At 43.8% G+C, this 26,810-nt stretch overlaps 2 protein-coding genes across 2 annotated transcripts in view; one reads left to right on the plus strand and one right to left on the minus strand.

The window, feature by feature from the left end:
- Positions 1–5,703: 5,703 nt before the first annotated feature.
- Positions 5,704–12,074, minus strand: LOC114027897 (cytosolic iron-sulfur assembly component 2B-like). Its single transcript, XM_027842076.1, has 6 exons — positions 12,024–12,074; positions 10,533–10,791; positions 10,080–10,159; positions 8,013–8,138; positions 7,702–7,747; positions 5,704–6,085 (listed from the first exon to the last, which is right to left on the minus strand). The coding sequence occupies exons 1-6, from the start codon at positions 12,057–12,059 to the stop codon at positions 5,988–5,990; spliced, it is 645 nt and encodes a 214-aa protein (XP_027697877.1). The 5' UTR covers positions 12,060–12,074; the 3' UTR covers positions 5,704–5,987.
- Positions 10,751–26,810, plus strand: part of LOC114027896 (liver carboxylesterase 2-like) — a 42,089-nt gene continuing 26,029 nt past the window's right edge. Inside the window, exon 1 of the mRNA XM_027842075.1 lies at positions 10,751–11,078. The gene's annotated coding sequence lies outside the window, so the exon portion shown is untranslated. The remainder of the gene's footprint in view (positions 11,079–26,810) is intronic.

Raw genomic sequence — 26,810 nt, forward strand, 5'->3', positions numbered from 1 at the left:
AAACTATATGCAGGAAAAATAGGAAGTAATTAACAGAGGGAAGGCACTAAAATTAACAGGGATTGGGAAAGGTTTCCTACAGAATGCAGGATTTTAGTTGGGACTTGAAGGAAGCCAGGGAAGCCAGGAGGCAGAGGTGAGGAAGGAGAACATTCCAGACTTGGGGTACAGCCAGAGAAAAGGCCCAAAGGTGAGAGATGGAATGTCTTGTTGGAAGAACAGCCAGGAGACCAAGGTCACTGGTGTATATAGAGATGAGGAAGGTATAAGAAGACCTGAAAGGTGTGTGTGTCTGGGGCAAGGAGGGGTGGGGAGTGGGGATGGGGTGCTAGATCATGAAGAGCTTTGAATGACAGGATTTTCTATTTGATCCTGGAGGTGATAGGGAGCCACTGGACTTCATTGAGTAGGAGGGATGACATGGTTGAACCCTTCTCTTTTTAAAAAAATTAATGTAATTAATATAATTTATTATCATTTTTTTCAATTCTGAACTTAAGAAATAAAACAAGCATTTCCATAATGAAATGGAATCGAAAAAAAGAGGATGCACCTGAAACTGCAGATTTATTATGTACAACTTGCTATTCCTTTTTTTTTGCAAACAGTATTTCATTTTTTTCAATTACATGTAAAGATAAGTTTTCAATATTCATTTTTTATTAGATTTTGAGTTCTAAATTTTTCTCCCTCCCTCTTTCCCTGCCCCACTCCTCAAGACAGTATTGCTATTCCTTTAACATATACAACACAGTTATTGTGTAACTTTCTTCCACTCCCCAGGTGGCTACCATTAGACACAAAAATATATATATACATACATACACACACACACACATCATTTATTTTTCTGGATCCAAACAGCATCTTTTTTCATGATTGGTCACCTCCCCCTTCTAGGCTTTCCCTTCTCCAATCTATTCTCCACCCAAGCCACCCAAGTAAACTTCCTATCCACCTTTCAACAAATATGTGATCATTTGAGGAGATACAGAGATAAAGAATACTAATAATTAGGAGGCTTCACATAGGAGGTGGTCCATGAGCTGAGCCTTAACAGAAGCTAGGGATTCTAAAGAGGAGATTAGGGATGGGTACAATGGGTGCATTCCAGGCCTCAGGGACAGTCTGCAAAGGTATAAAGGCAGGAGATTGAATGCCAGGTTTAAAGAACTGCAAACAGGTCAGTCTGGGTAGAAGGGAGAGTTTGTGAAAGAGAACAATATGCAATGACAGTTGCTAGCTGTGTGACTGGGCAAGTCATTCAACTCTGTTTGCCTCAATTTCCTCATCTGTAAAATGAACTGGGGAAGGAAATGACAGACCACTCTAGTATCTCTACCAACAAAATCCCAAGTGGAGCCAAAAAGGGCTGGACATGGCTGAAATAACCCAACAACAACAATTTATCCTGTATATAGCTTGCTTTGTATGTATTTGTTTGCATGTTATCTTCCCCGTTAGATTGTAAGGATCTTGCTCTCAAGGACTGTCTTTTGCTTCTTTTTGTATCTCCAGTGTTTAGCACAGTGCCTGGCACACAGTAGGTGCTGAATAAATACTGATTCATTAGCTGACTTCTATCCATTGCTCCTAACTCTCCGGGGTCAAGAACAAGTCCTTCCCCCAGAGCCCTCCTAATCCTTCAAACCCGTAGTCATACCTACCCTAAGTCTTATATTCTCTAGGATAAACCTCCCCAGCTCCTTTAACTATTTCTTTTTCTCTTTCCAAACTCCCCTTTGTCCTGGCCACTGTCCTATGGATGTGCTCCAGTTTCTTCACAGTTCTCTTGAAAGGGAGCTTCCAGAACTGAATGAGGTACCCCCTCCAGCTGTGGTCTGGCCCTGGTACAACCACAGTGGGGCTTCAGTGTGGCTGGGCGGAGAGATTAGAGGTGGATTCAGAGGGCGTATCAGCTGTGTGACCATGATTACTTACTTTCTCCAGGCCTCAGTTTCCTCTTTTGTAAAAAGAGGGGGTTAGACTAGATTATTTCTAAGGTCTCTTCCAGTGCTTAAACTATGTATGATTTGATGACTCATCTCCCTCTCATTCTGGAATATTCCTGCATTAACATGGCCTGAGATCACAGAGGCTTTTTGGGCCTCCATGTCACACTACTGACTCATCTTGACTTTGCAGCTCACTAAATACACCAGATGTTTCACACATGAGTTGCTGTCTAGGCACACTTGCACCCACTGAGAGCAGTGTAGCCTGCTGGAGAGAGCACTGGACTTGGATTCAGGAAGATCTGAATTTGAATCCCGCCTCAGATACTTACACAAGTCACTTAAACGTTCTGAGTCTTAGTTCTTTAGCCGTAAAATGGGCATACTAATATCTGCATTGGGCAGCTAGGTGGTGCAGTGGATGGACCTGAGTTCAAATCCAGCCTCAGACAAATGTCTAGCTGTGTGACCCTGGGCAGGTCACTTAACTCTGTTTGCCTCAGGTTATCACCCATAAAATGAGCTGGAGAAAGAAATGGCAAATCACTCCAGTATCTTTGCTAAGAAAACCCCAAATGGGGTCAGACTGAACACCACCAAATATCTCCAGCACTTAACTCAGGAGGTGGTGATAAAGATCAAATGAGAATATGTATAATTGTAAATGTGTAACCTATGCAAATCTTAAAGCACTATACTGTCTTGTACTAAGAAAAGAGTTCAAATATGTGATTCTAAATCATAAATTTGCAGCATCTTTGGGGACCCACTCTAATTAAGTCAAGGAGTTAAAATAGCATATGATGAATGCAATGTAGCAAATGTAATCGAGCAATGAGACAGAATGTAGTAATAATAATAATAATAACAGCTCCCAGACACACACATTCCTCACAGACATTCCTTTAAGGTTTACAAAGTGCTTTCCTTCATGACGCCCCCACATAAGGCAGGTGGTACAAGGACTGTCATCCCCATTCAAATCATGCTTCAATTACTTTCTCATCCTTTCCCCCGCCTTCTGGCCCTAGAACACTCTACCACCCCCATGGCTTGCCCACCCCAGAATACTGCTCCACAATACCCCTCCCTTTCCCACTGGTTAGTTCCTCCTGGAGCCTCCATTTTGTGACGGATCCGGGCCAGCCTGCCTTCATTTACCACCTGGCCCCATTTCCCCACTTTCTGGACTTCAAAATCATGCCCCTGTGCCAGATCTCTTCATCTCCGCCTTTCCTGGTTTCAGCTCCCTGTCATGGTGTCTTTCTCCATTTGAATGTAAGCCCCTTGAGGGCAGGGACTGCAATTCTTCTTGTTGTATTTGTATCCCCAGCTCTGGGCACTGTGCCTGGCACATATTGCTGTTCAGTTGTTTCAGTCATAGCTGACTCTTCCTGATCTCATTTGGGGCTTTCTTAGCATAGATTCTGGAGCAGTTTGCCATGTCCTTCTGGAGCTCATTTTACAGATGAGGAAATTGAGGCAAACAAGATGAAGTGACTTGCCCAGGGTCACACTGCTAGTTAAATGTCTGAGGCTGGATTTGAACTCAGGTCTTCCTGACTCCAGGCCCAACACGCTCCACCATGCCACCTAGCAAATTCTTAATAAATGCTTGTTTTCTTCCTTCCTTAGTTAACACATAAGGAAACTGAGGATCAAAGAGTTTAAAGGATTTGCTCACAGTTATAAAGGAAGTATAACTGGTGACTTCCGAGAGAACTTCATTTTGGTGACAGTCACTTTCTCGGTCTCAACACTACATAGAATTGTGGAATTTTAGAATTGGAAAGAATCTTAAAGATAATCTAGTCCAACCCCATTTTGTGGAATGAGAAACTGAGGCACAGAGATATGACATGATTTGCCAAAGGTCACATAGCTGCCCCATTCTGGTCACGTGTGGTATTTTCTTGCTTCCACCCCACAGCCATCCCCTTTTCTTGGAACGTTCCTATTGCCAAGCCCCCACAGCCATCTGTGGCATCCAATTCAAGGCCCCATTCAAAAGGCAACTGTTCCAGGAAATCTTCTGATCTTCCCCCTGGAGATGACACACCTTTCCTCAGACCCGATTTCAGATTTTGTCTTTACTGTTCTCTGTCCTTTACTTTATACTTTATGTTACATTATATTTACCTGTATAGTGGGGAGGTCAAACACACGGCCCATGACACTTCCAAGTGGGGCTGGATCCAGATTAAAACTCGATTAGGAAATATTTAACAAAATCAATAAAAACACAATCAAACATGCCACTTTGTGGGGTTTGATGCCCTGCCCGTTTCTATTTTCGCCTCCACTGCTGCACATGTTTCCTCCTTTCCCACTGCACTACAAAATCCCCAGGCATGAGACCACGTCAATGATTTCCGTTATTGAAGTCAGCCCCAAACGGAGTGTGCTGCAACACTCCTCAATGCCCATGTGCTGTCCATGGGTAACCTTCTGTCTTAGATAGTCCAGGCCTGGGGCACAGATGGGTTAAGATATTTGCCTGTGGTCACACAGCCAGGATGTGTCAAGCAGGACTTGAGCCCAGCTTCCTAATCCCAAGACCAAGGCTCTATCCACCACGCCACTCTGCCCCGTATAGCAGGTACTGCCAGCCATGGCACACATCTTGGAAACCAGACGCGGTTCTTTACTATCTATTCTGACTATTCCACGTGTAAATGCCAGCTGGATTGTGAGCTTTTATCAAGCAGCATGTCTTCTTAGGACCCCAGATCAATAGACGGGGCTGCTTGAACATAGGACACAGGGCATCAGCACCAGGAGGGATTTCTTTCACTTCTAGACCAGACGTGCTTTCAGTGGTCAGAAACGGCCATCTTCTGAAGGAGCCTGCCCTGTGGCTCAGTCTAGGACATGCTTGGGCCCCTCTGCCTGGAAGGTGAAACCATGAACTCTTCAGCCTCCATTTTAGGAGGGGGCACAGGACAGCTATCTACTCATCTTCCACTGGGCTGCACTTATTTTGCACTTGACTTCTCCTCTATGCCCTCATGCTATGCAACTACCTAGCTGGCCCCACTCCCCCACGTGCCCCAAGTAGATTGTAAGCTCTGTGTGGGTAGGGACTTACTTCTTTCGTCTTTGTATTCCCAGTGCTTAGCACTGCCTGGCACATAGTAGGTGCTGTTTATTGACTACTGACTTGCCCAGGGTTACAGCCAGTGCAGGTGGTAGGACCTGAATCCAAGTCTTCTTGATTTTTAAGTCTGGCTCTCTCTCCGTTTTGCTACACTGATTCAGAGAACGCTAGGACATGATGTCTGAGTTGAAAGTGATCTGGAAAGGGTCCTCAACAATCATTTCTTCCAATCCTCTCATTAGAAGAGGGAAGCCAGATAGACAGAGATGAGTAATTGGTGTTACCCCAGGTCAGGGCTCCCTGCTATATCAGCCCCTATGCCCACCAGGCCACGGGCTACAGACATAAGAATGGCTCTCTATCTAGAAGCGGAGCTCCAAGTACCCACTTCTTAATTCCGCCATTGGCCCATTGTAGTGAGCCTTTCGTTTATCACTTTCCCCATCCCCATGACTCCTCTATGTCCTCCTGGGGCTGCTCCGCCTCCAGGCCCAATGCTGCAGATGCATTGGCTCTCTGATGCAGGCCCGGGACCTCCCTGCCGCTCCCTCTCCAGCTATGCTTCCCTCTCCCTGGGGGCAGGGACAAGAGGTATTGAAGGGGCTTGGCCCTGACCTTTGGAACGCCTCTGAAAACACACGGCTTGGAAACTTTTTTAACAGTGAAGTATAAATTAAAGGTTTATTAAAGTATTTTCAATGTCCTCTTCAGTGGCACAACTCATTTCCTTGTACCCCTTTGTGCCCACCCAGACAGCTGTCTGCCAAGTGGCTGTAGAGGGCACAGCATGTCCTACGCATTTCCTCAGACACACAATGGGGTGTGAGTGACAAACGGGGTGGGGAGGGGAAGGGGGAAGAGGGGAAGGCAGACAGGACACGGATGGACAGGTGAGAACGGCAGGATCCTCAGGAGGGGGCTCCTCTCCTAAGGAGCTAGGAACGAGCCGACAGACACTGGTTTACAACTTCCAGTAAATGGGAATTCTCCAAAGCTGCTGCGACGCGCTCCTTGTCAGCAAGCTGTTTGTTCACTGGACAAGAAATGAACAGAGACAGGTGGGGTGGGTGCCTGGGAGTAGCGCCCCAGGAGCACCTCCTGCCTGGCGGTCCCACAGCCTGAGGGCTGAGAGCAGAGGCTGCCAGAGCTGGAAGGCACCGTGTGCTCTAAGGGACCCGAGCACAAAGAACATGAGTGCTGGAGTAGATGGCCTAAGATCTCTTCAGTCCAGCTCCTCACTTCAGAAGAAACTGACGCCAAGAGGAGAGAACTGATGTGGCTCAAGGCCCCGGCTCTGGAAAGCCAGACCTAGAACCCCAAGTTCCTGACTCTAGGCTCCATGCCCTTTCTGCTGTGCTATCCTAGAGCCATCCCTAATATCCAGTCAGTTACCAGATCTGTTGTTTCTTCCTTCAAAACACTGTTCATATTCCCTGATCTGCACAGTCAGGCCGCCACCCCTGTTCAGCCATTGTCATCCCATACCTGGGTTACTTCAGGAAATGAACTGGCATCGCTTCTTCAGTCTTTGGCCTCCGGTCCACCTGGCCCAGGCCACCAGACTAACTCTTCCCAAATGGCATTCAAACCTTCACTTGCTTGTTCAAAACTCCCCATGGCTTCCGTTTTCCTGCAAGGCCCGTTCTGGATGGGTCAGACTGGCCCTGCCTGGACCCTTACTCCCCCTCCTCTCAAGGCCAATCTCCTTACTGTGTAGTAAACGCATGGAGGCCTTCTGCCCCGCTTGTCTTCCTTCATTCTGTTCTCCCTGGCAGTAACCATCTTCACTTTTCCACCAATCTGTATCCTCAGGACTCATGCCCTGTGAAACCTTCTGGTTTAACCTAATCCACAGTGAGTCCTCTGACTTGGAATTTCCTAAGCACTTATCATTTGTAATATAATAACAGCAATAGTAATAATGAGGATGATAATAAATACGTCCTCACTGTTGTAGCATTGTTCTTAAATTGTTTATATTCTTTCTCAGTAATTAGGTTAGAAATGTCTCAAGGGGGAAAGCTGCCTAATGCTTCTCCTGTGCCCCCTCTCAGGATCCAGCAGGAATCTAGGCAGACAGGAAGTACTTAGCAAATGCTCACTGCAAGAAGCCCAAATCTGCCTTTTGTTGGGCAGGCACAAAAGGCTGACTGGGGAGGAAGCCCTAAATCCCCACATCTGCCTCCCTGTGTCCCCCTGACCAAAACAGCCTTCTTCCTTTCCAGTTCATTTAGCAGGCTTCAGGCCAAATTTCCCATACCATCTAATAGGAAACCAGCAGTTGTTTGCCCTGCTCCTGCAGCCTGTTCTCCCCAGATGGGACACAATTCCAGGACCAGACCTCCACTGACTAGGTTCCCCCGTCAGGAGGGAATGGATATACTGGCAGGCAGGAAGAAAGTTGGGTGTCTGTAGCAAGATTTCAATCCAGATCTTTCCTCCTGACTCTCATCTTGATCTTGGGAAATAGGGTTGAGGGAAGGTCACTTGCCCTAATTCAGACCCCAGAAATGAAGAAAGATCTCACGTCAAGTAGATGGAAACCAGGGAAAAAAAACAACAACCCAATTCTATCCTTTCTTGGGTGTTTCCATTGGAATGAGAGGGCACTGCCAGGAGGAGAAGTGTGGGACTGGGGCCCATACTCACCGGCGTGTTCTGAGGCATGTGTCCCAGGAGTAATGTGAACATCCATCTGGGAGGAAGAATGAAAGAGCCATTGAAAGGCCTTGAACAAATTCTGATTCTTGCTAAGGGCCCATCTCCCAGGCCTCTCAGGGCATGGGGCAAGGTGACTTAGGAGGAGATTTATGACTCTTCGTTCCTCAATGCCCTTTCACAAAGGACAGAGTATGACAGACACCTCACTCAAATTCCCTTTAAAAGTATTCAAAGGGCTAACTAGCAAGTCAGATATAGAGCTAGTACATAGCTATGGAGCATGCATGTCCTTCACTGACCTTGAACCTTTCAGGCAAGGAGCGGATCAGCTTGACTTTGATGGACAGGCCGATTAATGTTGCCATACTGCAGTGAGGGATTGTGGGAGTAAATTCCACAGCCACTGTACTCTCCTTGTCATTAACCTGCAGAAGAAGGAGAGAGTGCCAACTACTGCTTATCTGGGCTCTTCTTCCAGTGTCAAGGAGGTCAATACTGATACCTAGACACAAAGGCCCACGCTGACTCTGAGTGGTTTCTAAAAAATTCTGAACTTAGTGCCAAACAAAAAGAGCATTTCCATATCTAAAGTGGAACAGAAAAGGGGTGATCATGCATGAAACTGTGATACTCTATTATGTACAGCATGCTTTACTTTGAAGTTTGTAATAAATTCACCTTGTACCTTTCAAAGCTCTCCTGCTTCTCTGAGCTCTTACGTGCTCTTATAGTGCTCCGTCAATGGTCAAACTGCCACAGAACTGCTCAGGAAAACTGCACGGTAGACTCACCTTGCTTCCCTCCCTGAATTCTCTATGTACATGAGATCAAGAATCTTAATCTTAAGGGAATTTTTTTTTTAAAAGGATCAAAGGAGGCCTAGCGTACCAGGTCTCAAACTATTGCACAAAGCAGTAACCATCAAAATAATTTGCTACCAACCAGTTAAAAAAATAGAGAGGTTGGTGAGTGTAACAAGTTTGGCACGTAACACAGAGAGCAAATGAACTCTGTAGCAAAGTGTTTGATAAACCTAAAGACCCCAAGTACTAAGGTTAGGTCTCATTATTTGACAAAATCTGCTGGGAAAAGTGGAAAGCAGTTTGGTAAAAATTAGGTATAGAAAACATTTCACATCACATACCAAGATAAACTCCAAATGGATTTATAACTTAGACATAAAGGGTAATATCATAAATAAATTAGAGGAATACGGAAGAAATTACTTCTTGGATCTACGGATAGGGGAAGAATACATGATCAAAAAGAGTCACAGAAAACAAGATGGACAATTTTGATTACATAAAATTAAAAAGTATTTGTGGGAACAAAAGCAGTTCAGTTAAAATTAGAAGGGTAACATGTTACTAGAAAAAATCTTTGAATCAAATTTCTCTGATAAAAATCTGATATCTAAGATATATGAGGAATTGATTTAAATTTAAAAGAAGAGCTATTCCCACTTGATAAGCGGTCAAAGGATATAAACCGGAAGAAATCCAATTTATCAACAAACATAGGAAAAGGTGCTCTAAATAATGAGTAAAGAAATGCAACTCTGAAGTTTCACCTCATACCTATCAGATTGGCAAAGTAGATAAAATAGGAAAAGGACAATTGTTTGGGGGTGGCGAGGCTCCTGGATAATAGGAATTTTTTTTTAGGTGAGGCAATCAGGGTAAGTGACTTGCCCAGGGTCATACAGCTTTTAAGTGTCAAGTGTCTGAGGCCGGATTTGAACTTCAGTCCTCTTGACTTTATGGCTGGTGCTCTATCCACTGTGCTATACTATTGCTTGGTTATAATTCGAGAAAAAGATCCATATATACAAAATTATTTAGAGCAACTACTATTACTATTATTTTTTGTAGTAGCAAAGAACTGGAAACTAAAAGAGTACTCATCTATTGGGGAATGGCTAAATAAAATATGGTATATGAAGGTAATGGGATATTACTGTGCTGGAGAAAATGGTGAAATGGATCACTTCAGAGACACCTGGAAAAAAATATATGAAATGATGCAAAGTGAACTGAACAGAACCAGAACAATTTATACAATAACCTCAGTCTCTTCCTCTGTACAATAGGGATGATGTTGGCATCACAAACGAGGAAGGCACTTCCTAAACCTTAAAGCATTATAAACACACACGCAGGGAAGCCTCGCTCACTTTCCTTTATATTCCCTGCGCTTCGCACAGTGCCTGGCACAAAGTAGGCTCTTTAATAAAAGCTAGTTGATTTAATAACTGAGAAAGCATCCCTGTGGATGGGTTCATCTCTTCCCAGGGGAAATCACTGGGGGAGGGGAGCAGAAATCACTAAGGTGATGGCAGGACCCGCCCCCCCCATCCCCTTCCTCACTTTCACCCGCACTTGCTCCACGACATTCAGCTCCTCCAAGGTGAGCGGGTGCTCGGGGTCATTGATGGACCGGATCAGGTGTGCGCGGCGAGTGAAGGAAAACGCTACTGCGCCAAGGCCAGCAGGGGGCGCTCCAGAGCTGTCTCCTTGTCCCAGCCCCCGCCCAACTTGCCCCGGGATGGCTCGAGCTCAGGCCCCGCCCCTACCCCACATAGGCTCCGCCCAACTCCTGAGGATGACCAATCGAACGCCCCGCCCCCACCCCCTCCGATCCCTGCCCAACTCCTAAGGATGATCCCACTCACACCCCGCCCCCGCCAGGTCCCGCCCTCGCTTCCAGCCGGGCCCTCTCTCGCAAACTCCCCAGGCCTCGTTCCACTTCCCGCCGCCGCCCCTGGGATTCTCGGCCCGCGAAACTCCCCAGGCGCAGGATCTCCGGCCGCCCGTGGATATCGAAGATCTCTCGGTCGTCGATGCTATCAGGGACCTGATCGTCCTCCTCGCCTGCGGTGACGGGCCGCTCCCCGGACCGTTGGTAGATCAGCGGGTTCGCGTTCTCCAAGAGGCCGCCCAGGCCAGCGCCGCCGCCTGCGCCCACCATGTTATCTGGACCCGGGGCGGGCCGTTCATTGAGCGGCCCAAGCCGGCAAGGCTCACTTCCGGTGTGCGGCTTTGGTGGCGAGGAAGTAAAGGGCGTTTCCGGGAGGGACGTCTACGGTGGTGCGGAGAGGACAAAAACATTGTCCTTGCGTTCTAACACCGCTTCTCTGAGATCCCTAAGCTGCCTAAGAATAAAGGCGGGGTTGCTGTGAAAATCCGGCGATCAGGAGGGAGGGGGGATTCCGCTCGACCAGTGTGTTTCCAGTGCCAATTCACGACGCATCCCTGGGCCTCAGCCTTCCCATCTGTAAAAATGAGTGGATTGGACTAGATGACCTGAAAGGGTTCTTCCAGCCTGGGGTGTGCTGGTTAATGTTTAACCACGGGATCCTGGCAGAGGTAAGGGATGTAGACCGGGCATCCTTTTAAGTTTAATCAGCACTGTTAACCCTTTCTTAAGCCTGGACGATCCACACGACAATGCACCAAGTCCTGATTGTAGTATTTGCAGATTCGGAGGTGAGGTGTGTTTACCCTGAAAATTTAACCTCGCCTCTGGCCAGCCAGGTTGAGCTACTCCAGCACTTCAATGCAGGAGTTATTGAGCACCTACTGCATGCAGGGCCTTCCAGATACAAAGACAGAGGAAACTGCCTTTGTTTTCCAGGAGCTGGCATCCTACTTGAAGGAAATAATAATAATACACTTTATATTTCTATATTATTACTGTGTGCCAGGCACTTTACGGTTATTATCTAATTTGATTTTCACAACCACCCTAGGAAAGAAGTGCTGATATCCCCCATTTTACAGATGGGGAAAACTGAGGCAGAGGTTAAAGTGCTTCCCCCAGGATTACACAGCTAGTAAGTGTTAGAGACTAGATTTGACCTTCGGTCTTGCAGAGTCCAGGCCCCTCTCTATCTACTGAGCCATCTAATTGCCTACAACACATTGGGATACATCTTGGACACAAGAACATAGAGCCTGAGATGCCTCTGGCACATCTAGGCAGAGGGGTCCTGCAGACCAGGAAATGAAGAGAAAGATTTCAAGCTTGAGAACAGGACTTGGTATAGAGATGATAATTGAATCCAGAGGGCCAGATGGAATAGATCACTGAGAAAGGAAAAAGGACTGGGCTTTGGGAACACAATTAGCAAACCCTCCTTTGAAGGGAATCAGAGGTTTCAAGGAGGAGTTTGTACCCCACCACTCCTTGCTTGGATTCCATCTCCTGCTGGTTCACTGGGAGTGTCCCCCAACCCTGACCTTTGATTTTTTCTCTTTAAACTCATTTGGTGATCCCCTCTGCTGTCCCTGGGAGAGGACTCCCAAACCTACTACAAGCTTGACTCTTCCTCCTGAACTCCAGGCCATCCTGACCAGCTGGATATCTCTACCCACAGGTGCTAGTGCTCCACATATCCTTGTTGGGACTCATCCTATGCAGTCCTCCACACAGCTGCCAAAGTGATATCCCTGAAGTACAGGATATCACTCTTCAAAAAGCTCCACTGGCTCTTTATTGTCTCTAGGATTAAAAAAACAAAAAACAAAACTCAAAACCAAAAAACACCTCTGTTTGGCATCTTGAGCCCCTTACAATCCTGTTTTGCCTACCCTAACAGGCTTATCGAACCCTTCTCCCTTTCATGCCTCCTACATTCTGGCCAAATTGTCCTTGCCGTTTCTTGTGGGTAGCATTCCATCTCCTGTCCCCACTCCTCCACAGATTGTCTCCCAAAGCTAGGAAGAACATGTTCCTCCCTTTCCCCTCTTAGTATCTCTCGCTCCTTTCAAAGCTCAGCTCCAGTGTTACTTGCTACACAAACCTTTTTCTTATTCCAGCCTCCATCTGACCTTAGGTGCTACTAGTTGTTCCCTGCCCCCCCCATTACTTTATATTTACTTAATTACATACCTATCTACTTTGATAGATTGTAAACTCTTCAAAGAACAGCATTTTGTTTTTGTATCTCCAGCACATCATAATCCCTCTTTGATTGATTTTCATGCAAATCCTTCTTTCCTCTTAACTTAGTTGCTATTTCCCTTGAAAGAATCACTGTCTTTGTAGTTCCTGTGGTTGGCAACCCCAGAGTCCCTCTTGACCCCCCCTCCCATTGTTGTTGGGTGCCCTTTGTTCTTGAAGAGGACCAATGACATCAGGAAGGTGTCTGACTTGTAAAGGAATTGGATTTAAATAAGGCGGAGTCCTCCCTAGACTTCCAAGTCCATAACTGAGACAGAAGTCCAGAGGACTAGCCCTCCTCCCCCACCTCATATTGATGGAATAAATGAAATGTTAGATCTGGGAGGACCCTTAGAACATAAAAATGTCACAGCTGGAAGAAAGCTTAGAGACTGAAGAATCCAATACCTTTATTTTACTATAGATGAGGAAACTGAGTCCAGGTAGTAAGCAGTAGAGGATTTGAACCCAGGTCCTTTTACTCACAGACCAACACTTTATCCATTTCATCAAGCTGAATGTTTTGGAGCTGTATTGGACGAACCTTAGCAGCTGATTGGAAATGAGGGGGAATTAGAGAGTGAAGAGTTAATGATGACTGCTGTTGCAAACCTAGAAGAGATAAAAAGGTTATCTTTTGGGTGCCTTCCAATTCTGGAGCTCCCATGAATACACAGAAAACATGTGATACCATGCAAAGAGAGGAGAGCTCTAGATACGCAGCGGTGCAAAACTGCAATTGTATACAAGGAAAAATACACAGAGGGGAAACAGTAACTAATACACTGTTAGTCTTGGCACTGAGGTGACGGAGTGGATAGAACCCTGGGCCTGGAGTCAGACCTGAATCAAAATCCAGCTCTAGACCCTTACCAGGTGTGTGACTGGGCAAATTACTTAACCTTTTTCTGCCTCAGTTTCCTCAACTGCAAAATGGAGATAATAAAAGCATCTATCTCTCAGGGCAGCTAAGTGACTCAGTGGTTAGAGTGCTGGGCCTGGAGTTAGGAAGACTCAATCTTCACAAGTTCAAATCTGGCCTCAGATACTATCTGTATGACCCTAGGCAGGTCACTTCACCCTGTTTGCCTCAGTTTCCTCATCTGTAAAATGAACTGGAGAAGGAAATGGCAAACCACTCCTGTATCTTTGCCAAGAAAATCCCAAATGGTGTCACAAGGAGTTGGGCACAACTGAAAAAATGACTGAACAACACCTCCCAGGGCTGTTGGTGAGGCTCAGGTGAGATAATACTTGTAAAGTGCTTAGCCCAGGGCCTGGTACATAGTAGGTGCTTAATAAATGTTCCTTTCCCCATTTAGAGAGCATAGTTCCAAACATATGTTTAATAGGTTCTGTTGTTCAGGGTAAAGTATCCCATTAAAAAGACATTTTAAAAAGTTGAAATTAATTGTGCAGGTACAGGCTAGGGAAATGTAGCTTGATAGTAATTTATGTGGAAAAGTTGGGAGAGTTGATAGATTGCTATCTCAGTGACTCAGGCCATTTGAATTCAGTCTTGTTTGTTCCTCTACCACAACACCTCTGCCGAGGCCATCACCTGCACACTTGAAGTCATTATCACTCACCACATAGCATCTCTCATCTGGGCCCTCATTATTTCCTGTCTCCAATTCACCCTCCACTCAGTTACTAAAATTATTTCCTTTATAATAGTACAGCAGTCTACCTTCCCAGACTTCCTTCATGTTATGTCCTCGCTTTCATGAACACTGTGTTCTGGCCAAGATGATCTCTGCTTGTTATCTGAGCTTGGCACTCCATCTCACATTTATGTAGTAACACTAAAAGTTTTCAGAGCATTTTACATATATTTGACTCATGAGCCAGACTCTTCTGTTTAACTTTTTTTTTTTAGGTGAGGCAATTGGGGTTAAGTGACTTACCTAGAGTCACCCAGCTAGTAAGTGTTATGTGTCTGTGACCTGATATGAACTCGTCCTCCTGACTCCAGAGCCCGCAGGGCTGTATCCCCTGCACCACCTAGCTGCCCCTTGTTTAACTTTTAAAACCCTTCTTGACTTGTACCAACCTATCATTCCAGCCTCATTATATATTACCCACCTTTCCTTGCTCTTCCATCCAGCCAAACTAGCCTTCTCTGTTCTGTACACATCAACCTTTCCCTTACCTTTGCATCCTTCATGCCAGGAACACACTCCCATCTCACCTAACAGAATCCCTCACCTTCTACATAAAGCCTTTCCTGGTCCTATCCCTTCTCTCCCACCCCAATTGCCAGGGCCCTCCCTCACCAATTTCTTTGCCTTTTTTCTCTATATATTTATTCTTTATATTGTTGTCCTCTTGCCTGCCCACATATAACAAGTAGCTGGATGGCTTCCTCTTTTGTACTCTGACTTGTGGGTTGAATTGCCAGAGGTAGTTCTCTGGGTCTGCACTCCTAAGAGTATAGCTCCTAAGCCTATACCAATGTGCTTTCCATTAACAGTATATACCATTATATCTTAGCAAAGGCATAGTAAGATGGAATTGTAAAGACAGTAGCTTAGAAACATTCCATCTGTAAACAAAGGCATACCGTGACATTGATAGGATTGATAGGAAGCATTGATAGGAAGAATGGGTTCATACTTAAGAGTATAATGGCAGTGAGAGCAATGAGGAATGCATAGGATGATGCATATATGGCAAAGGCAGCTCACAGCCCCAGGTACTGTAGGATTAGAAGTCCTTTCTTCATGGAGTGCTCTGCTAGGCTGCTCTGCTGGGTTCCTGGGCTCTTTTCTCCATAAGCAGCTAGGTGGCGCAGTGGAGAGAATGCTCTACCTGGAGTCAGGAAGATTTGCCTCCATATCTGGACTCAGAAATTTACCAGCTGTGTGATCCTGGGCAGGTCACTTAACTTCTATCAATTTTCTCAACTGTAAAATGGGGATAATAGCACCTATCTCCCAGGCTATTGTGAGGATTAAATGAGATAATATTTGTAAAGTGCTTAGCACAGTGCCTAGCACAAAGTTAAGTACTTATTTACTTACTTCCTCTCTTCTCAGTGGCTAAGGGTCCCATTGTTTGAAACGGTTTCATTCTTTGAAACTGTTTTGTCCAAGTAACATCTGTATCCATGTGTGTCTCTGCTTTTTTCAATTGTGCCAAGACCTGAGCTGAGCATTCTCCAACCGAACCTGGAGAACTCTCAGACTTCTGGCTGGAGTCTCAGTTCACTGCTAGAGTCCATGGCTGATGAGAATGGTGAGGGAGACGGAAGTTTCCTTCTCTTCCTCCATGAGTCTCCTCCTCAAAGCCCTCCTGAGATCCTGGGCTTCTCTAAGACCGACCAAGTCTATAGGGCTTAGCTATTGAAAGCCTACAAAGCTGTGCCTCCCTTTTGCTTATCCAATAAGGTTGCTCACTTTAATTTTATCAGAGAAAGGTATTCACATGTCATAGAAGGATCAGGGAAATAAACGGAATCAGAAAATTTGAAGGGACCTCCAAGGTTATTTAGTTCAACCCATCCATGAAAGGAATCCCCATTATAACATACTCTACAAGTGGTCTTGAAGCCTGCTTAAAGACCTCTGAGGAGGAGGAACCATCACCTCTCCAGGCAGCCTCATTGACTTTTGGGTGGCTCTAATTGTTAGGAAGTTTTTCCTACCTTAAGCCTAAATTTGTCTTGTTTGCAACTTCTACCCATGACTTCTGGTTCTGCCATCTAGGGGCAAACAGAAGAGTCCTAGCCCCTCTTCCCCATGCCAGTCCTTCAAACACTGGAAGACAACTATGAATGTTCCCCTTGAGTCTTCTCCAGCCTAAACCTCCCCAATTCCTTCAGTCAATTCTATTATGATGGAGCCCTTCACAGTCCTGGCTGTCCTCCTCTGGACACTCTCCATTGTCCTTAAGCTGTAGTGCTCAGAACAGAAATCAGTCCTCCGGATGAGATCTGACAATAGCATGGGAGCATCATCATCTCTCTTTTTTTAAATTCTTTTTTACTTTTTAAAAATTTATTTATTTTTTGTTTTCAACATTCACTTCCACAAGATTTTGAATTCCAAATTTTCTCCCCATCTCTTCCCTCCCCCCCAAGAGGGCATGCATTCCGTATACCCCTTTCCCTAATCTTCCCTCCCTTCCATCTCTCCCCTGTTCTCTTGTTCCCTTCCCCTTTTATTTTCCTGTAGGGCAAGATAGATTTCTATACCCCATTTCCTGTATTTCTTATTTCCCAGTTGCATGTGAAAACAATTTTTTTAACATGTTTTTAAAACTTTGTGTTTCAGATCATCTCTTTATTATTGTATGGAGCTGTGTCCTTCAATGCAGCCAAAAATAGATATTGTGTTTGTTTTTTTTAACCCACTCCTTCACAGTTTGTTTGTTTTTACGTTGTTCTCTCCTGGTTTTCCTGTTTGTCCTACCACCCCACAGGCTTCTCTGCTGCTTTTTCATTCATATCACATCCACTGATGGTGGTTATCTCATCCTCCAAGGCTCTGTCCCCATCTTGCTTGGTGATTCATCTGTTCCCGTGGATCCAGTGATCATCTCTATGAAAATGATTCCCAGATTATGTTCTCCAGTCTCTATCCTCAACTTCAGTGCCACATCTTTTACTGCCTCTTGGACATCTTGATCAGGATACCATATGCATCTCAAACTCACTGTGTCCAAAACACAGCTCATGATGTCCCCCCCACCCCCGCTTCTGTATGTCCTTTACAGTGTCATGGGATCCACCGTCTTCCTGGTCACCCAGGCTCACAATCTCGGTGTCATCTCAGACTCCTCCCTCTCCAGTCTGTGGCCAGATTTTGTCATTTCTACTTTTACAGTATCTCTTCCCTCCTTACAGCTGCATCTCTTGTTCAGGCCCTCATTGCCTCTCTTGCCTAGATGACTAGAATGGCCTTCTAATTGGTTTCTCTGCTTTGAAGCTCCTCCCAGTCTATTTTATCTTTCACTTAGCTGTCAAGGTGATTTTTTTTAAAAGCAAAGATCTGCTCATGTCACTTCCCTGCTCACTGAGTTTCAGTGACTCCCTATTTCATCAATCAGCAAACATTCATCAAGCATCTGCTATTGCCAGGCACTGTGCTAAATGCTGGGGATACAAAAAGGGGCAAAAGACAGTCCCTGCCCTCAAGGAGCTTACAGTCTAACAGAAGCAAATATATACAAAGCAAGCTGTATATAGGATAAATAGGAAATAATTAGAAGGTGCTAGAATTAAGAAGCGGTGGGAAAGGCTTCTAGTAAAAAGGATGCCAGGAAAAATAGTAGGCAGAGATGATGGGGGAAAGCATTCTAGGTGCAGGGGATAGCCAGAGAAAATGCTTGAAGCAGTCAGGAGGCCATTGTCACTGGAAAGAAGAGTATGAGGGCAGCTAGGTGGTGAAGTGGATAGAGTACCAGCCCTGGAGTCAGGAGAACTTGAGTTCAAATCTAGCCTCAGACACATAACACTCACTAGTTGTGTGACTCCAGGCAAGTCACTTAACTCCAATTGTCTCACCAAAAAAAAACCAAAACCAAACATATGTATCAGGGAGTAAGGTGTAAGAAGACTGGAAAGGTAGGAAGGTAGGAGGGGGCTTCTTTTTTTTTCTTTTTTTATTCTAAATTTTTCTTTTTTTTCTTTTTAACATGTATTTTTAAAACTTTGGGTTATAAATTTTCTCCCTTCCTCCCTCTCCACCCACCCTCATTGAAAGGGCAAGCATCTTGGTAAGGGTTATAGATGTGTAGTCATGCAAAACACTTCCATAGTAGTCCTATTGTGAAAAACTAAGTATACTTCCCTTCATCCTATTCTACCCCCATTTATTCTATTCTCTCTTATGACCCTGTCTCTCCTCAGAGTTTGCTTTTGATTATCCTTTCCCCCAATCTGCCCTCCCCTCTATCAACCCACTGCTGTCTTGTCCCCTTTCCCCCTTATTTTCCTGTGGGGTAAGATAGATTTCCATACTCCATTTAGTATGTTATTCCCTCCTTAAGCCAAATCCTATGAGAATAAGATTCACTCATTCCCTCTCACCTTCCCCCATTTCCCCTCCACTGTAAAAGCCTTTTCTTGTCTGTTTCATGTGAGATATTTTACTTCATTCTACTTCTCCCTTTCTCCTTCTCCCAGTATAATCCTCTCTCACCCCTTAATTTTATTTTCCAGATATCACCCCTTCATCTTCAACTCACCCTGTGCCCTCTATCTATCTATCTATCTATCTATACATACATATAATTTTTTTCCTTTCCACTACCCTACTACCCTAATACTGACATAGGACTCATGAGTTACAAATATCATCTTTACCTGCAGGAATGTAAACAATTCAATCTTAAAAAGTCTCTTATGATTTCTCTTTCCTGTTTACCTCTTCCATGTTTCACTTGAGTCTTGTATTTGAAGATCAAATTTTCTATTCAGCTCTGGTCTTTTCCACAGGAATGCTTGAAAGTCCCCTATTTCATTGAATAACCATTTTTGACCCTGAAGGATTATATTCAGTTTTGCTGGGTAGGTGATTCTAGGTTGTAGTCCTAACTCCTTTGCCCTCCGGAATATCATACTCCATGCCCTCCGGACCCTTAACGTAGAAGCTGCTAAATCTTGTGTTATCCTGATTGTGTTTCCACAGTACTTGAATTGTTTCCTTCTGGCTGCTTGCAATATCTTCTCCTTGACCTGGGAATTCTGGAATTTGGCTACAACATTCCTAGGAGTTTTCCTTTGGGGATCTCTTTCAGGAGGTGATTGGTGGATTCTTTCAATTTCTATTTTGCTCTCTGGTTCTAAAATATCAGGGCAGTTTTGCTTGATAATTTCTTGAAAGATGATGTCTAAGCTCTTTTTTGATCATGGCTTTCAGATAGTCCAATAATTTTTAAGTTCTCTCTCCTGGATCTATTTTCCAGGTCAGTTGTTTTTCCAATGAGATATTTCACATTCTCTTTTATTTTTTCATTCTTTTGGATTAGTGTTACAGTGCCTTGATCTCTCAAATTGTCCCTAGTTTCCAATTTCTCCATTCTAATTTTTAAGGAAGTATTTTCTTCAGTAAGCTTTTGGACTTCCTTATCCATTTGGCCAATTTTGCTTTTTAAGGCATTCTTCTCCTCATTGACTTTTTGGACCTCTTTTGCCATTTGGGTTAGGCTATTTTTTGAGGTGTTATTTTCTTCGGTATTTTTTTTGGGTCTCCTTTAGCATCACTCTCAGTTTTTCCTCTACTTCTCTTACTTGCTTCTCAAAATCCTTTTTGAGCTCTTCCATGGCCTGGGACCAATTCGTATTTTTCTTGGAGGCTTTGGATCTAGGTGCTTTGGCTTCATTGTCTTCTTCTGGTTGTATGTTTTGATATTCTTTGTTATCAAAGTAAGATAAGATAGTCTGATTCTTTTTGCATTGCTTGCTCATGATCCGGGTCAATTACTTGAGTTATAAACTCTTTGTTAAGGTAGGAGTGTGTTTCCAGTTTGGAGAATGTACTGTCCCAACCTTCAGGGGTTTTGTGCAGCTGTTTTCAGAGATACTTCTAGGGACCTGTAAATTTTCAGTTCTTCCAAGGTGCTATGATCAAGGCTGAGGTGTTTACTCCTTTCCTGGCCTGTGCTCTGGTCTATGAGCACTCTTTTCTGTCTTGGAACTGTGAGGAGGGTTTCCTCTTCACAGCCACTACAAGTGTCACCACGCCAGCACTCCTCCTCGCCCCAGGACCACCACCCAGAACTGTGACCCAGATCCAAGCAAGGGCAAAGCAAGAGAATCCTGCACCAGCAGAGAGATCCCTGCAATCCCCCTCTAATCAATCACTCGATTCCCCCTCAGTCTGTGGGCCGGAAGCTCAGGAAGCAGCCGTGCCCCAAGGAATGGGGTTGGGACCCCACACTCTTCTCTCACCAACATAGAAACAGACTTTTCCCACTGACCTTCTAAGTTGTCTTTGGCATTTGTGGGTTGAGAAGTCTGGAACCCACCACAGCTGCCCACGATTCAGTCCTCTGAAGCTTGCTCCAGGGTCACTGTGGCCTGCGTGCCCTTGCCAAACTGCGCTTCTCTCCACACTCAGTGCAAAATACATTTCTGATCAACCATCCAGGCTGTCTTTGGTTGGTAATTTGTTTCACTCTGTCTTTTTGTGGGTTCTGCTGCTTTAGGATTTGTTTAGAGCCATTTTTTATAGGTATTTGGAGGGTTTTGGGGGAGAGCTCAAGCAAGTCACTGCTTTTACTCTGCCATCTTGGCTCTGTCCTCTCAACACCAAGGGGGCTTCTTATGAAGGGCTTTGAATGCCAAGCAGAGCATTTTGTATTTTAATTCTGAAGGTGATAGGGACTCACTGGAGTTTATTGAGTAGGGGATGATGTGCTCCATCCTGCACTTTAGGAAAATCACTTAGGTGGCTGAATGGAGGATGGATTGGAGTAGGGAGAGACTTGGGGCAGGCAAATCCACCAGCAGCTATTGTGATCGTCTAGCTGGGAGGTGATGAGGGCCTGTACTATAGTGGTGGCAGTGTCAGAGGGGAGAAAAGGGGCACATAATAGAAATATTGCAGAGCTGACATCGACAGGCCATGGCAACAGCTTGAATATGGGGGTAAGAGGGGTAAGCTGGGTTATGAGCCCGAGGGGCTGGGAGCATAGTGTTGCCCTCTATAGTGTTAGGGATGGTAGGAGTAGGGAAAGGTTTTAGGGGAAATATGATGGGTTCTCTTTTGGACATGTTTAGCTTAAGATGTCTACCAGATGTCCAGTAGGAGAAGCAAGATTGGAGGTCAGCAGAGGGGTTGGGGCAGGATACAAAGATCTGAGAATCATCAGCATAGATAAAGATGGTGATTCAATCCTTGGGAGCTGATGAGAGCACCAAATGAAATAAAGTAGAGGGAGAAGAGAGAGGGCCTAGGACAGAACTTTGAGGGATACCTATAGTTAGAGAGTGTGCTCTGGATGAGGATCTAGCAAAGGAGACTGAGAAGGAGTAGTCCAATAGGTAGAAGGAAAATCAGGAGATAGCACTGTCTGGAAACCTAGAGAGAAAAGAGTATTTCTTTTCTTTTTTTTTTTTTTGAGAAAAGAGTATTAAAGAGGAGAGGGTGATCAACAGAGTCAGAGGCTGCAGAGGTGTTGAGGAGAATAAGGATAGAGAAAAAGGTCATTAGATTTAGCAACTAAGAGATCATTGGTAACTTTGGAGAGAGCAGTTGGATGGAATGATGAGGTTGGAAGTCAGATTGTAAGGGGTTAAGAAGAGAGAGAGAGGAAAGAAATCACAGGCACCTGTTGGGGATTTAGTTACAAAGGACAGAAGAGATATAGGATGATAATTAGAGGGGATGGAAGGATCAGGCAATTGGGAATGAGCCAGTAGAGAGTAAGATTAAAAATAAGTGATGGAAGGGCAGCGAGGTGGTGCAGTAGATAGAACTCTGGCCTTGGAGTCAGGAGAACCTGAGTTCAAATCTGGCCTCAGGCACTTGAAACTTACTAGCTGTGTGACTCTGGGCAAGTTACTTAATCCCGATTGCCTCACCCAAAAAAAAAAAGAAAAAGAAAAAGAAAAAGTGATAGAAAGAAGATGACAGACAGGGAAATCTATTGGAGGATCACTGGATTGCATCCAGGATCAAATATAAAGCCCTATGTTTGACATTTAAATCTCTTCAAGATATGATTCCCCAAGGGATTGGGATTCCTTGATCCCAAGGTACCTTGGTATCTTTTAAGTCTTATTATGCTTTTATTCCCCTCCATTGGTTTACTTTCTGTTTCTTGAATGTGACACACCATCTCTTATCTCCATGCCTTTGCACTGATTGTCCCTCATGCCTGGAATACTCTGCTCCCTCATCTCTGCCTCTTGGTTTACCGACTTCTTTCAAGACTCAGCTTGAAGTTCACTTTGGGCAAGAGGCCTTTCCTGCTTTCCCCTGACAGCTAATGTTTCCTTTTTCAGATGACTTTCCATCTGTTCTGTATGTGTCTTATATGTATCTACTTACCTCCCTGAGAGCAAAGACCATATTTTGCATTTCTTTGTATTCCTGGTGCCTGGCACATAGTAAGCTCTGAGTAAATGCTTATTAATTGATTGCTGAATTACGATTCACATTAAGGTTTTTGTAGTTGTTGTTCAGTGTGTACAACTCTTTGTGACCCCTTTTGAGGTTTTCTTGGCAAAGATACTGGTGTAGTTTGTCATTTCCTTCTCCAGATCATTTTACAGATGAGGAAACTGAGGGGCCAACAGGTTAATTGACTTGCCTAAAAATCACACAGCTAGTAAGTGGCTGAGGCTGGATTTGAACTCAGGTTTTCCTGACCCTAGGCCCAGTGCTCTATCCACTGTGTCACCTAGTTGGCCCCAATATTAAGGTTGGAATCTACTAAGAGCTTTCCACTGAGATCCCCCAGATCTTCCCAAAACTTGCTTTCTAACCATGCCTTCTTGTACTCATGAAATTGATTTTTTTGTACTTAAGTACAAGACCTTACATTTATCCCTATTGAATTTCATCTAGTTAGATTCAGCTCTATGTTCTAGCCTTTTGAAATCCTCTTGGATTCTGATTCTATCATCCCATCTGTGAACTATCCTTCCCAGCTTGTATTGTATGAAGATTTGATGAACATATCCGTCTGTACTTTTTTTCTAAGATAAACAGCACAGGGCCAAGCACAGATCCCAGGGTTATTCCCTTGGAGACCTCAACATTGTGACCCTTCATTTAGAGATACATAACCTACATGAGTAACACACACCTTCCATGTAGGAACCTGTCTGCAAGAGTATAATGATAATTTCTGGTACCTTACTTTGCAAGAAATTGCTTTTTGATTTTTTAAATAAGCTTTGGAAATTGTTTTTTAATTGTGGTTTTGAAGGCATTGATATTGTGTGTCAAGGGAAGTGCATTATATTCTGACTGGCAATGCTTAAATAGCTTTTCTATTTTCCTGGGCCAGGAGGGCTATCTGTATGGAGTGGTTGCAAAGTCCCAGGCTCCAATTCTAAGAGAGTCTTTGTTTTAGGTTTGCTTGTGCTGTTGCTGGTTTAGTCGTTTGGTCATAAATCCTTCCTATATCCATAGATCTGACAGGCAAAATTTTCCATGTTCCTCTAATTTGCTTATGGCATTATACTTTATGTCAAAATCATGTACCCATTTTGACCTAAGCTTGTTATGTGGTGTGAGATATTGATCTATGCCTAGTTTCTGCCAAACTGTTTTCTAGTTTTCCCAGCAGTTCTTGTCAAATAGGGAGTTCTTGTCCCAAAATCTTAGATCTTTGGGTTTATCAAACACTAAATTACCACAGTCATTTACTACTGTGTACTGTGTACCTAATCTATTCCACTGACCCACCATTTCTTAGCCAGTACCAGATTGTTTTAATGATTACTGCTTTGTAATCCAGTTTGAGATCTGGTACTGCTTGGCTACCTTCCTTCACATTTTTTTCATTAATTTCCTTGATATTCTTGACCTTTTGTTCTTCCAGATGAATTTTATGATTTTTTTCTAGCTCTAGAAAATATTTTTGATAGTTTAATTTAGGTAGAATTGTCATTTTTATTGTATTGGCTTGATCTACAATGAATATTTCTCCAGTTGTTTAGATCTGTCTTTATGAGGGTGAAAAGTGTTTTGTAATTGTGTTCATATGTTCTTAGGCATGTCTTGGCAGATAGACTCCCACATATTTCATATTGCCTGTAATTATTTTAAATGAAATTTCTCTTTCTGTCTCTTCCTGTTGGACTTTGTTGGTAATATACAGAAATGCTGATGATTTATGTGGGTGTATTTTATATCCTGGAACTTTACTAAAGTTGTTAGTTCTTTCAATTAGCTTTTTAGTTCTTTCTTTAGGGTTCTCTAAGCATACCATAATATCTTCTGCAAAGAGCAATAGTATTGTTTCTTCATTGCTTATTCTAATTCCTTCAATTTATTTTTCTTATCTCATTGCTATAGCTAACATTTCCAGTACAATATTGAATAATAGTGTTAATAATGGGCGTCCTTGTTTCACCCCTGATCTTACTGAAAAGGCTTCTAGCTTATCCTCATTACAGATGTTTGCAGATGATTTTAGATAGATACTACTTATCATTTTAAGGAAAGCTCCATTTATTCCTATGCTTTCTAATGTTTTTAATAAGAATGAATGTTACATTTTGACAAAGGCTTTTTCTGCATGTATGGAGATAATCATGTGATTTTTGCTGTTTTTGTTATTGATATGGTTCATATTAAGTGACTTGCCCAGGGTTGCACAGCTAGTAAGTGCCTAAGGCAGGAGTTGCATTCAGTCAGGTCTTCCTGATAACTGCCTAGAGCTTAGCCAGCTCCTCATGCTTCTCATGAAAGCTACAACATTGGGTCATCATCCTCTTTACCAACCAGGAGAATCTTACGCAAATGATCCAGGCTTGAAAGCTGGGTTGTAATGGTGTTGGTAGGAAGGTTGGCGAAGAAAGACAACCCAAGGGTCTGCCAAATTTCATAGGGTCAGCCTGGGTTCTGGGAAGCTGGGGAAAAGGGAAAGGAGAATGAAAGCTTTACCACCCATTTTTCACCAAAGGCTTCTTAAAGGTTATTTTCTGAAAGGGGAATTATGAGGTTCTGGGTCATGGAGGCTGAGCATGCATGATGTTGAGGTCAAGGGTATGAACATTTCTATGTGTAGCTAAGGTAGAGTGAGGGTGAACATCATGGGAGTTGAAGAGTTTGATAAATTGGGGGGCCTGGGTGCTGGTTTTCTCCTGTGCCTGGGATGTTCTTTCTCCTCATATCTACCTCCTGGCTTCCCCACATTCCTTTAAGTCCCAGCTAAAAATTCCACCTTGGGGTCAGCTAGGTGGTGCAGTGGATAGAGCACCGGCCCTGAAGTCAGGAGGACCTGAGTTCAAATCCGGCCTCAGACCAAACACTTGACACTTATTAGCTGTGTGACCCTGGGCAAGTCACTTCACCCCAATTGCCTAAAAAAAAATAAATAAAAAAAAATAAAAATCCCACTTTGAACAGGAAGCCTTTTCCAATCCCCCTTAATTCTAGAGTCTTCTCTCTGTTGATTATTTCCAATTTAGCTTGTATTTAGCTTGTTTGTATATAATTGTTTGCATGTTGTCTCTCCTACTGGACTGTGAGGTCTTTGAGAGCAGCAATTGTCTTTTGCCTTTCTTTGTATTCTCAATGCTTAGCATGACACCCAGCACATAATTAATAAATGTTTATTGATTGAATGATTGAGTAAACATCAACATGGATGTTGAAAATGAGGACCTAGGTCAAGTTCCCTGTTGCCAACCAAGGGGCAAGAAAGGAGAGGCCTGACCAGATGAAGAAGAAGTGCCCAAAGCCTGAGCTTCCTGGCAGCTGGGAAATGCCCACGTATCTATTAACTCACTTTGCCTCTACCCTCTATTCACAATGCACCCCACACCTGCAAAGTGACATAATTAAAGGGTCTCTCTCTATTGAACTTTATGTTGATCACAGATAAAATTCTGAAAAAGATATTTATGTAAATTTTGAAAAATCCAATCCACTTGTCTTGGAGGAAGCATATTTTAAACCTATAAATGAAACTGACCTTTTCAGTATTTTGATCCAAATGACTACAATCGTAAAAAGAAGAAAGATTTATCTTATTTATCTTGTTTATAGAAAGGAGAATCTAGATAGTCATGGCCAAGATTTTCAAAAGAAAAGGGCAAAGCTCAATTGGTTAGGGGTGTACTTTAGTCCCTGGAAAGACTGGGGAGATATTGAAAAACATGGGAGCTGATAAGCATATAGATTTACCAAAAGTCAATGAACCAGGTGATGTTTTAACAGATGGTCATGACAAAAAGATGTCAGTTCTGAAATAAAGAAAAGTGTCTACCTTGGGCTTTGGGGAGTGAAAGATAATTTCACTGCAAAATCTTATAATTTAGAGAATTCCTGCATTGGTAGCACTGAAGACAATACTGATTTTTTGTCTGCTTTAAACCATTATCAACCTTCCTTTCTTCCTTTCTTTTTTCCTTCTTTCCTCCCTCCCTCCCTTCCTCCCTCCTTCCCTTCCTCCCTTCTTCCCTTCCTCCCTTCCTTCTCTCCCTCCTTCCTTCCTTCCTTCCTTCCTTCCTTCCTTCCTTCCTTCCTTCC

The sequence above is a fragment of the Vombatus ursinus genome, unplaced genomic scaffold (genome assembly GCF_900497805.2).
Source record: "Vombatus ursinus unplaced genomic scaffold, bare-nosed wombat genome assembly UNPS02014864.1, whole genome shotgun sequence".
Taxonomy (NCBI): domain Eukaryota; kingdom Metazoa; phylum Chordata; class Mammalia; order Diprotodontia; family Vombatidae; genus Vombatus; species Vombatus ursinus.

Excerpts from the sequence above, each read along its gene's own strand:
- LOC114027897 (XM_027842076.1), bottom strand. The coding sequence starts at position 12,059 with ATGGCCTGGAGTTCAGGAGGAAGAGTCAAGCTTGTA. Across the intron at positions 10,160-10,532 it reads CGACGACCGAGAGATCTTCG|ACCTGATCCGGTCCATCAAT; the intron begins ATATCCACGGGC and ends CTCGCCGCGCAC. Across the intron at positions 6,086-7,701 it reads ACATGCCTCAGAACACGCCG|TGAACAAACAGCTTGCTGAC; the intron begins GTGAGTATGGGC and ends TTTCTTGTCCAG.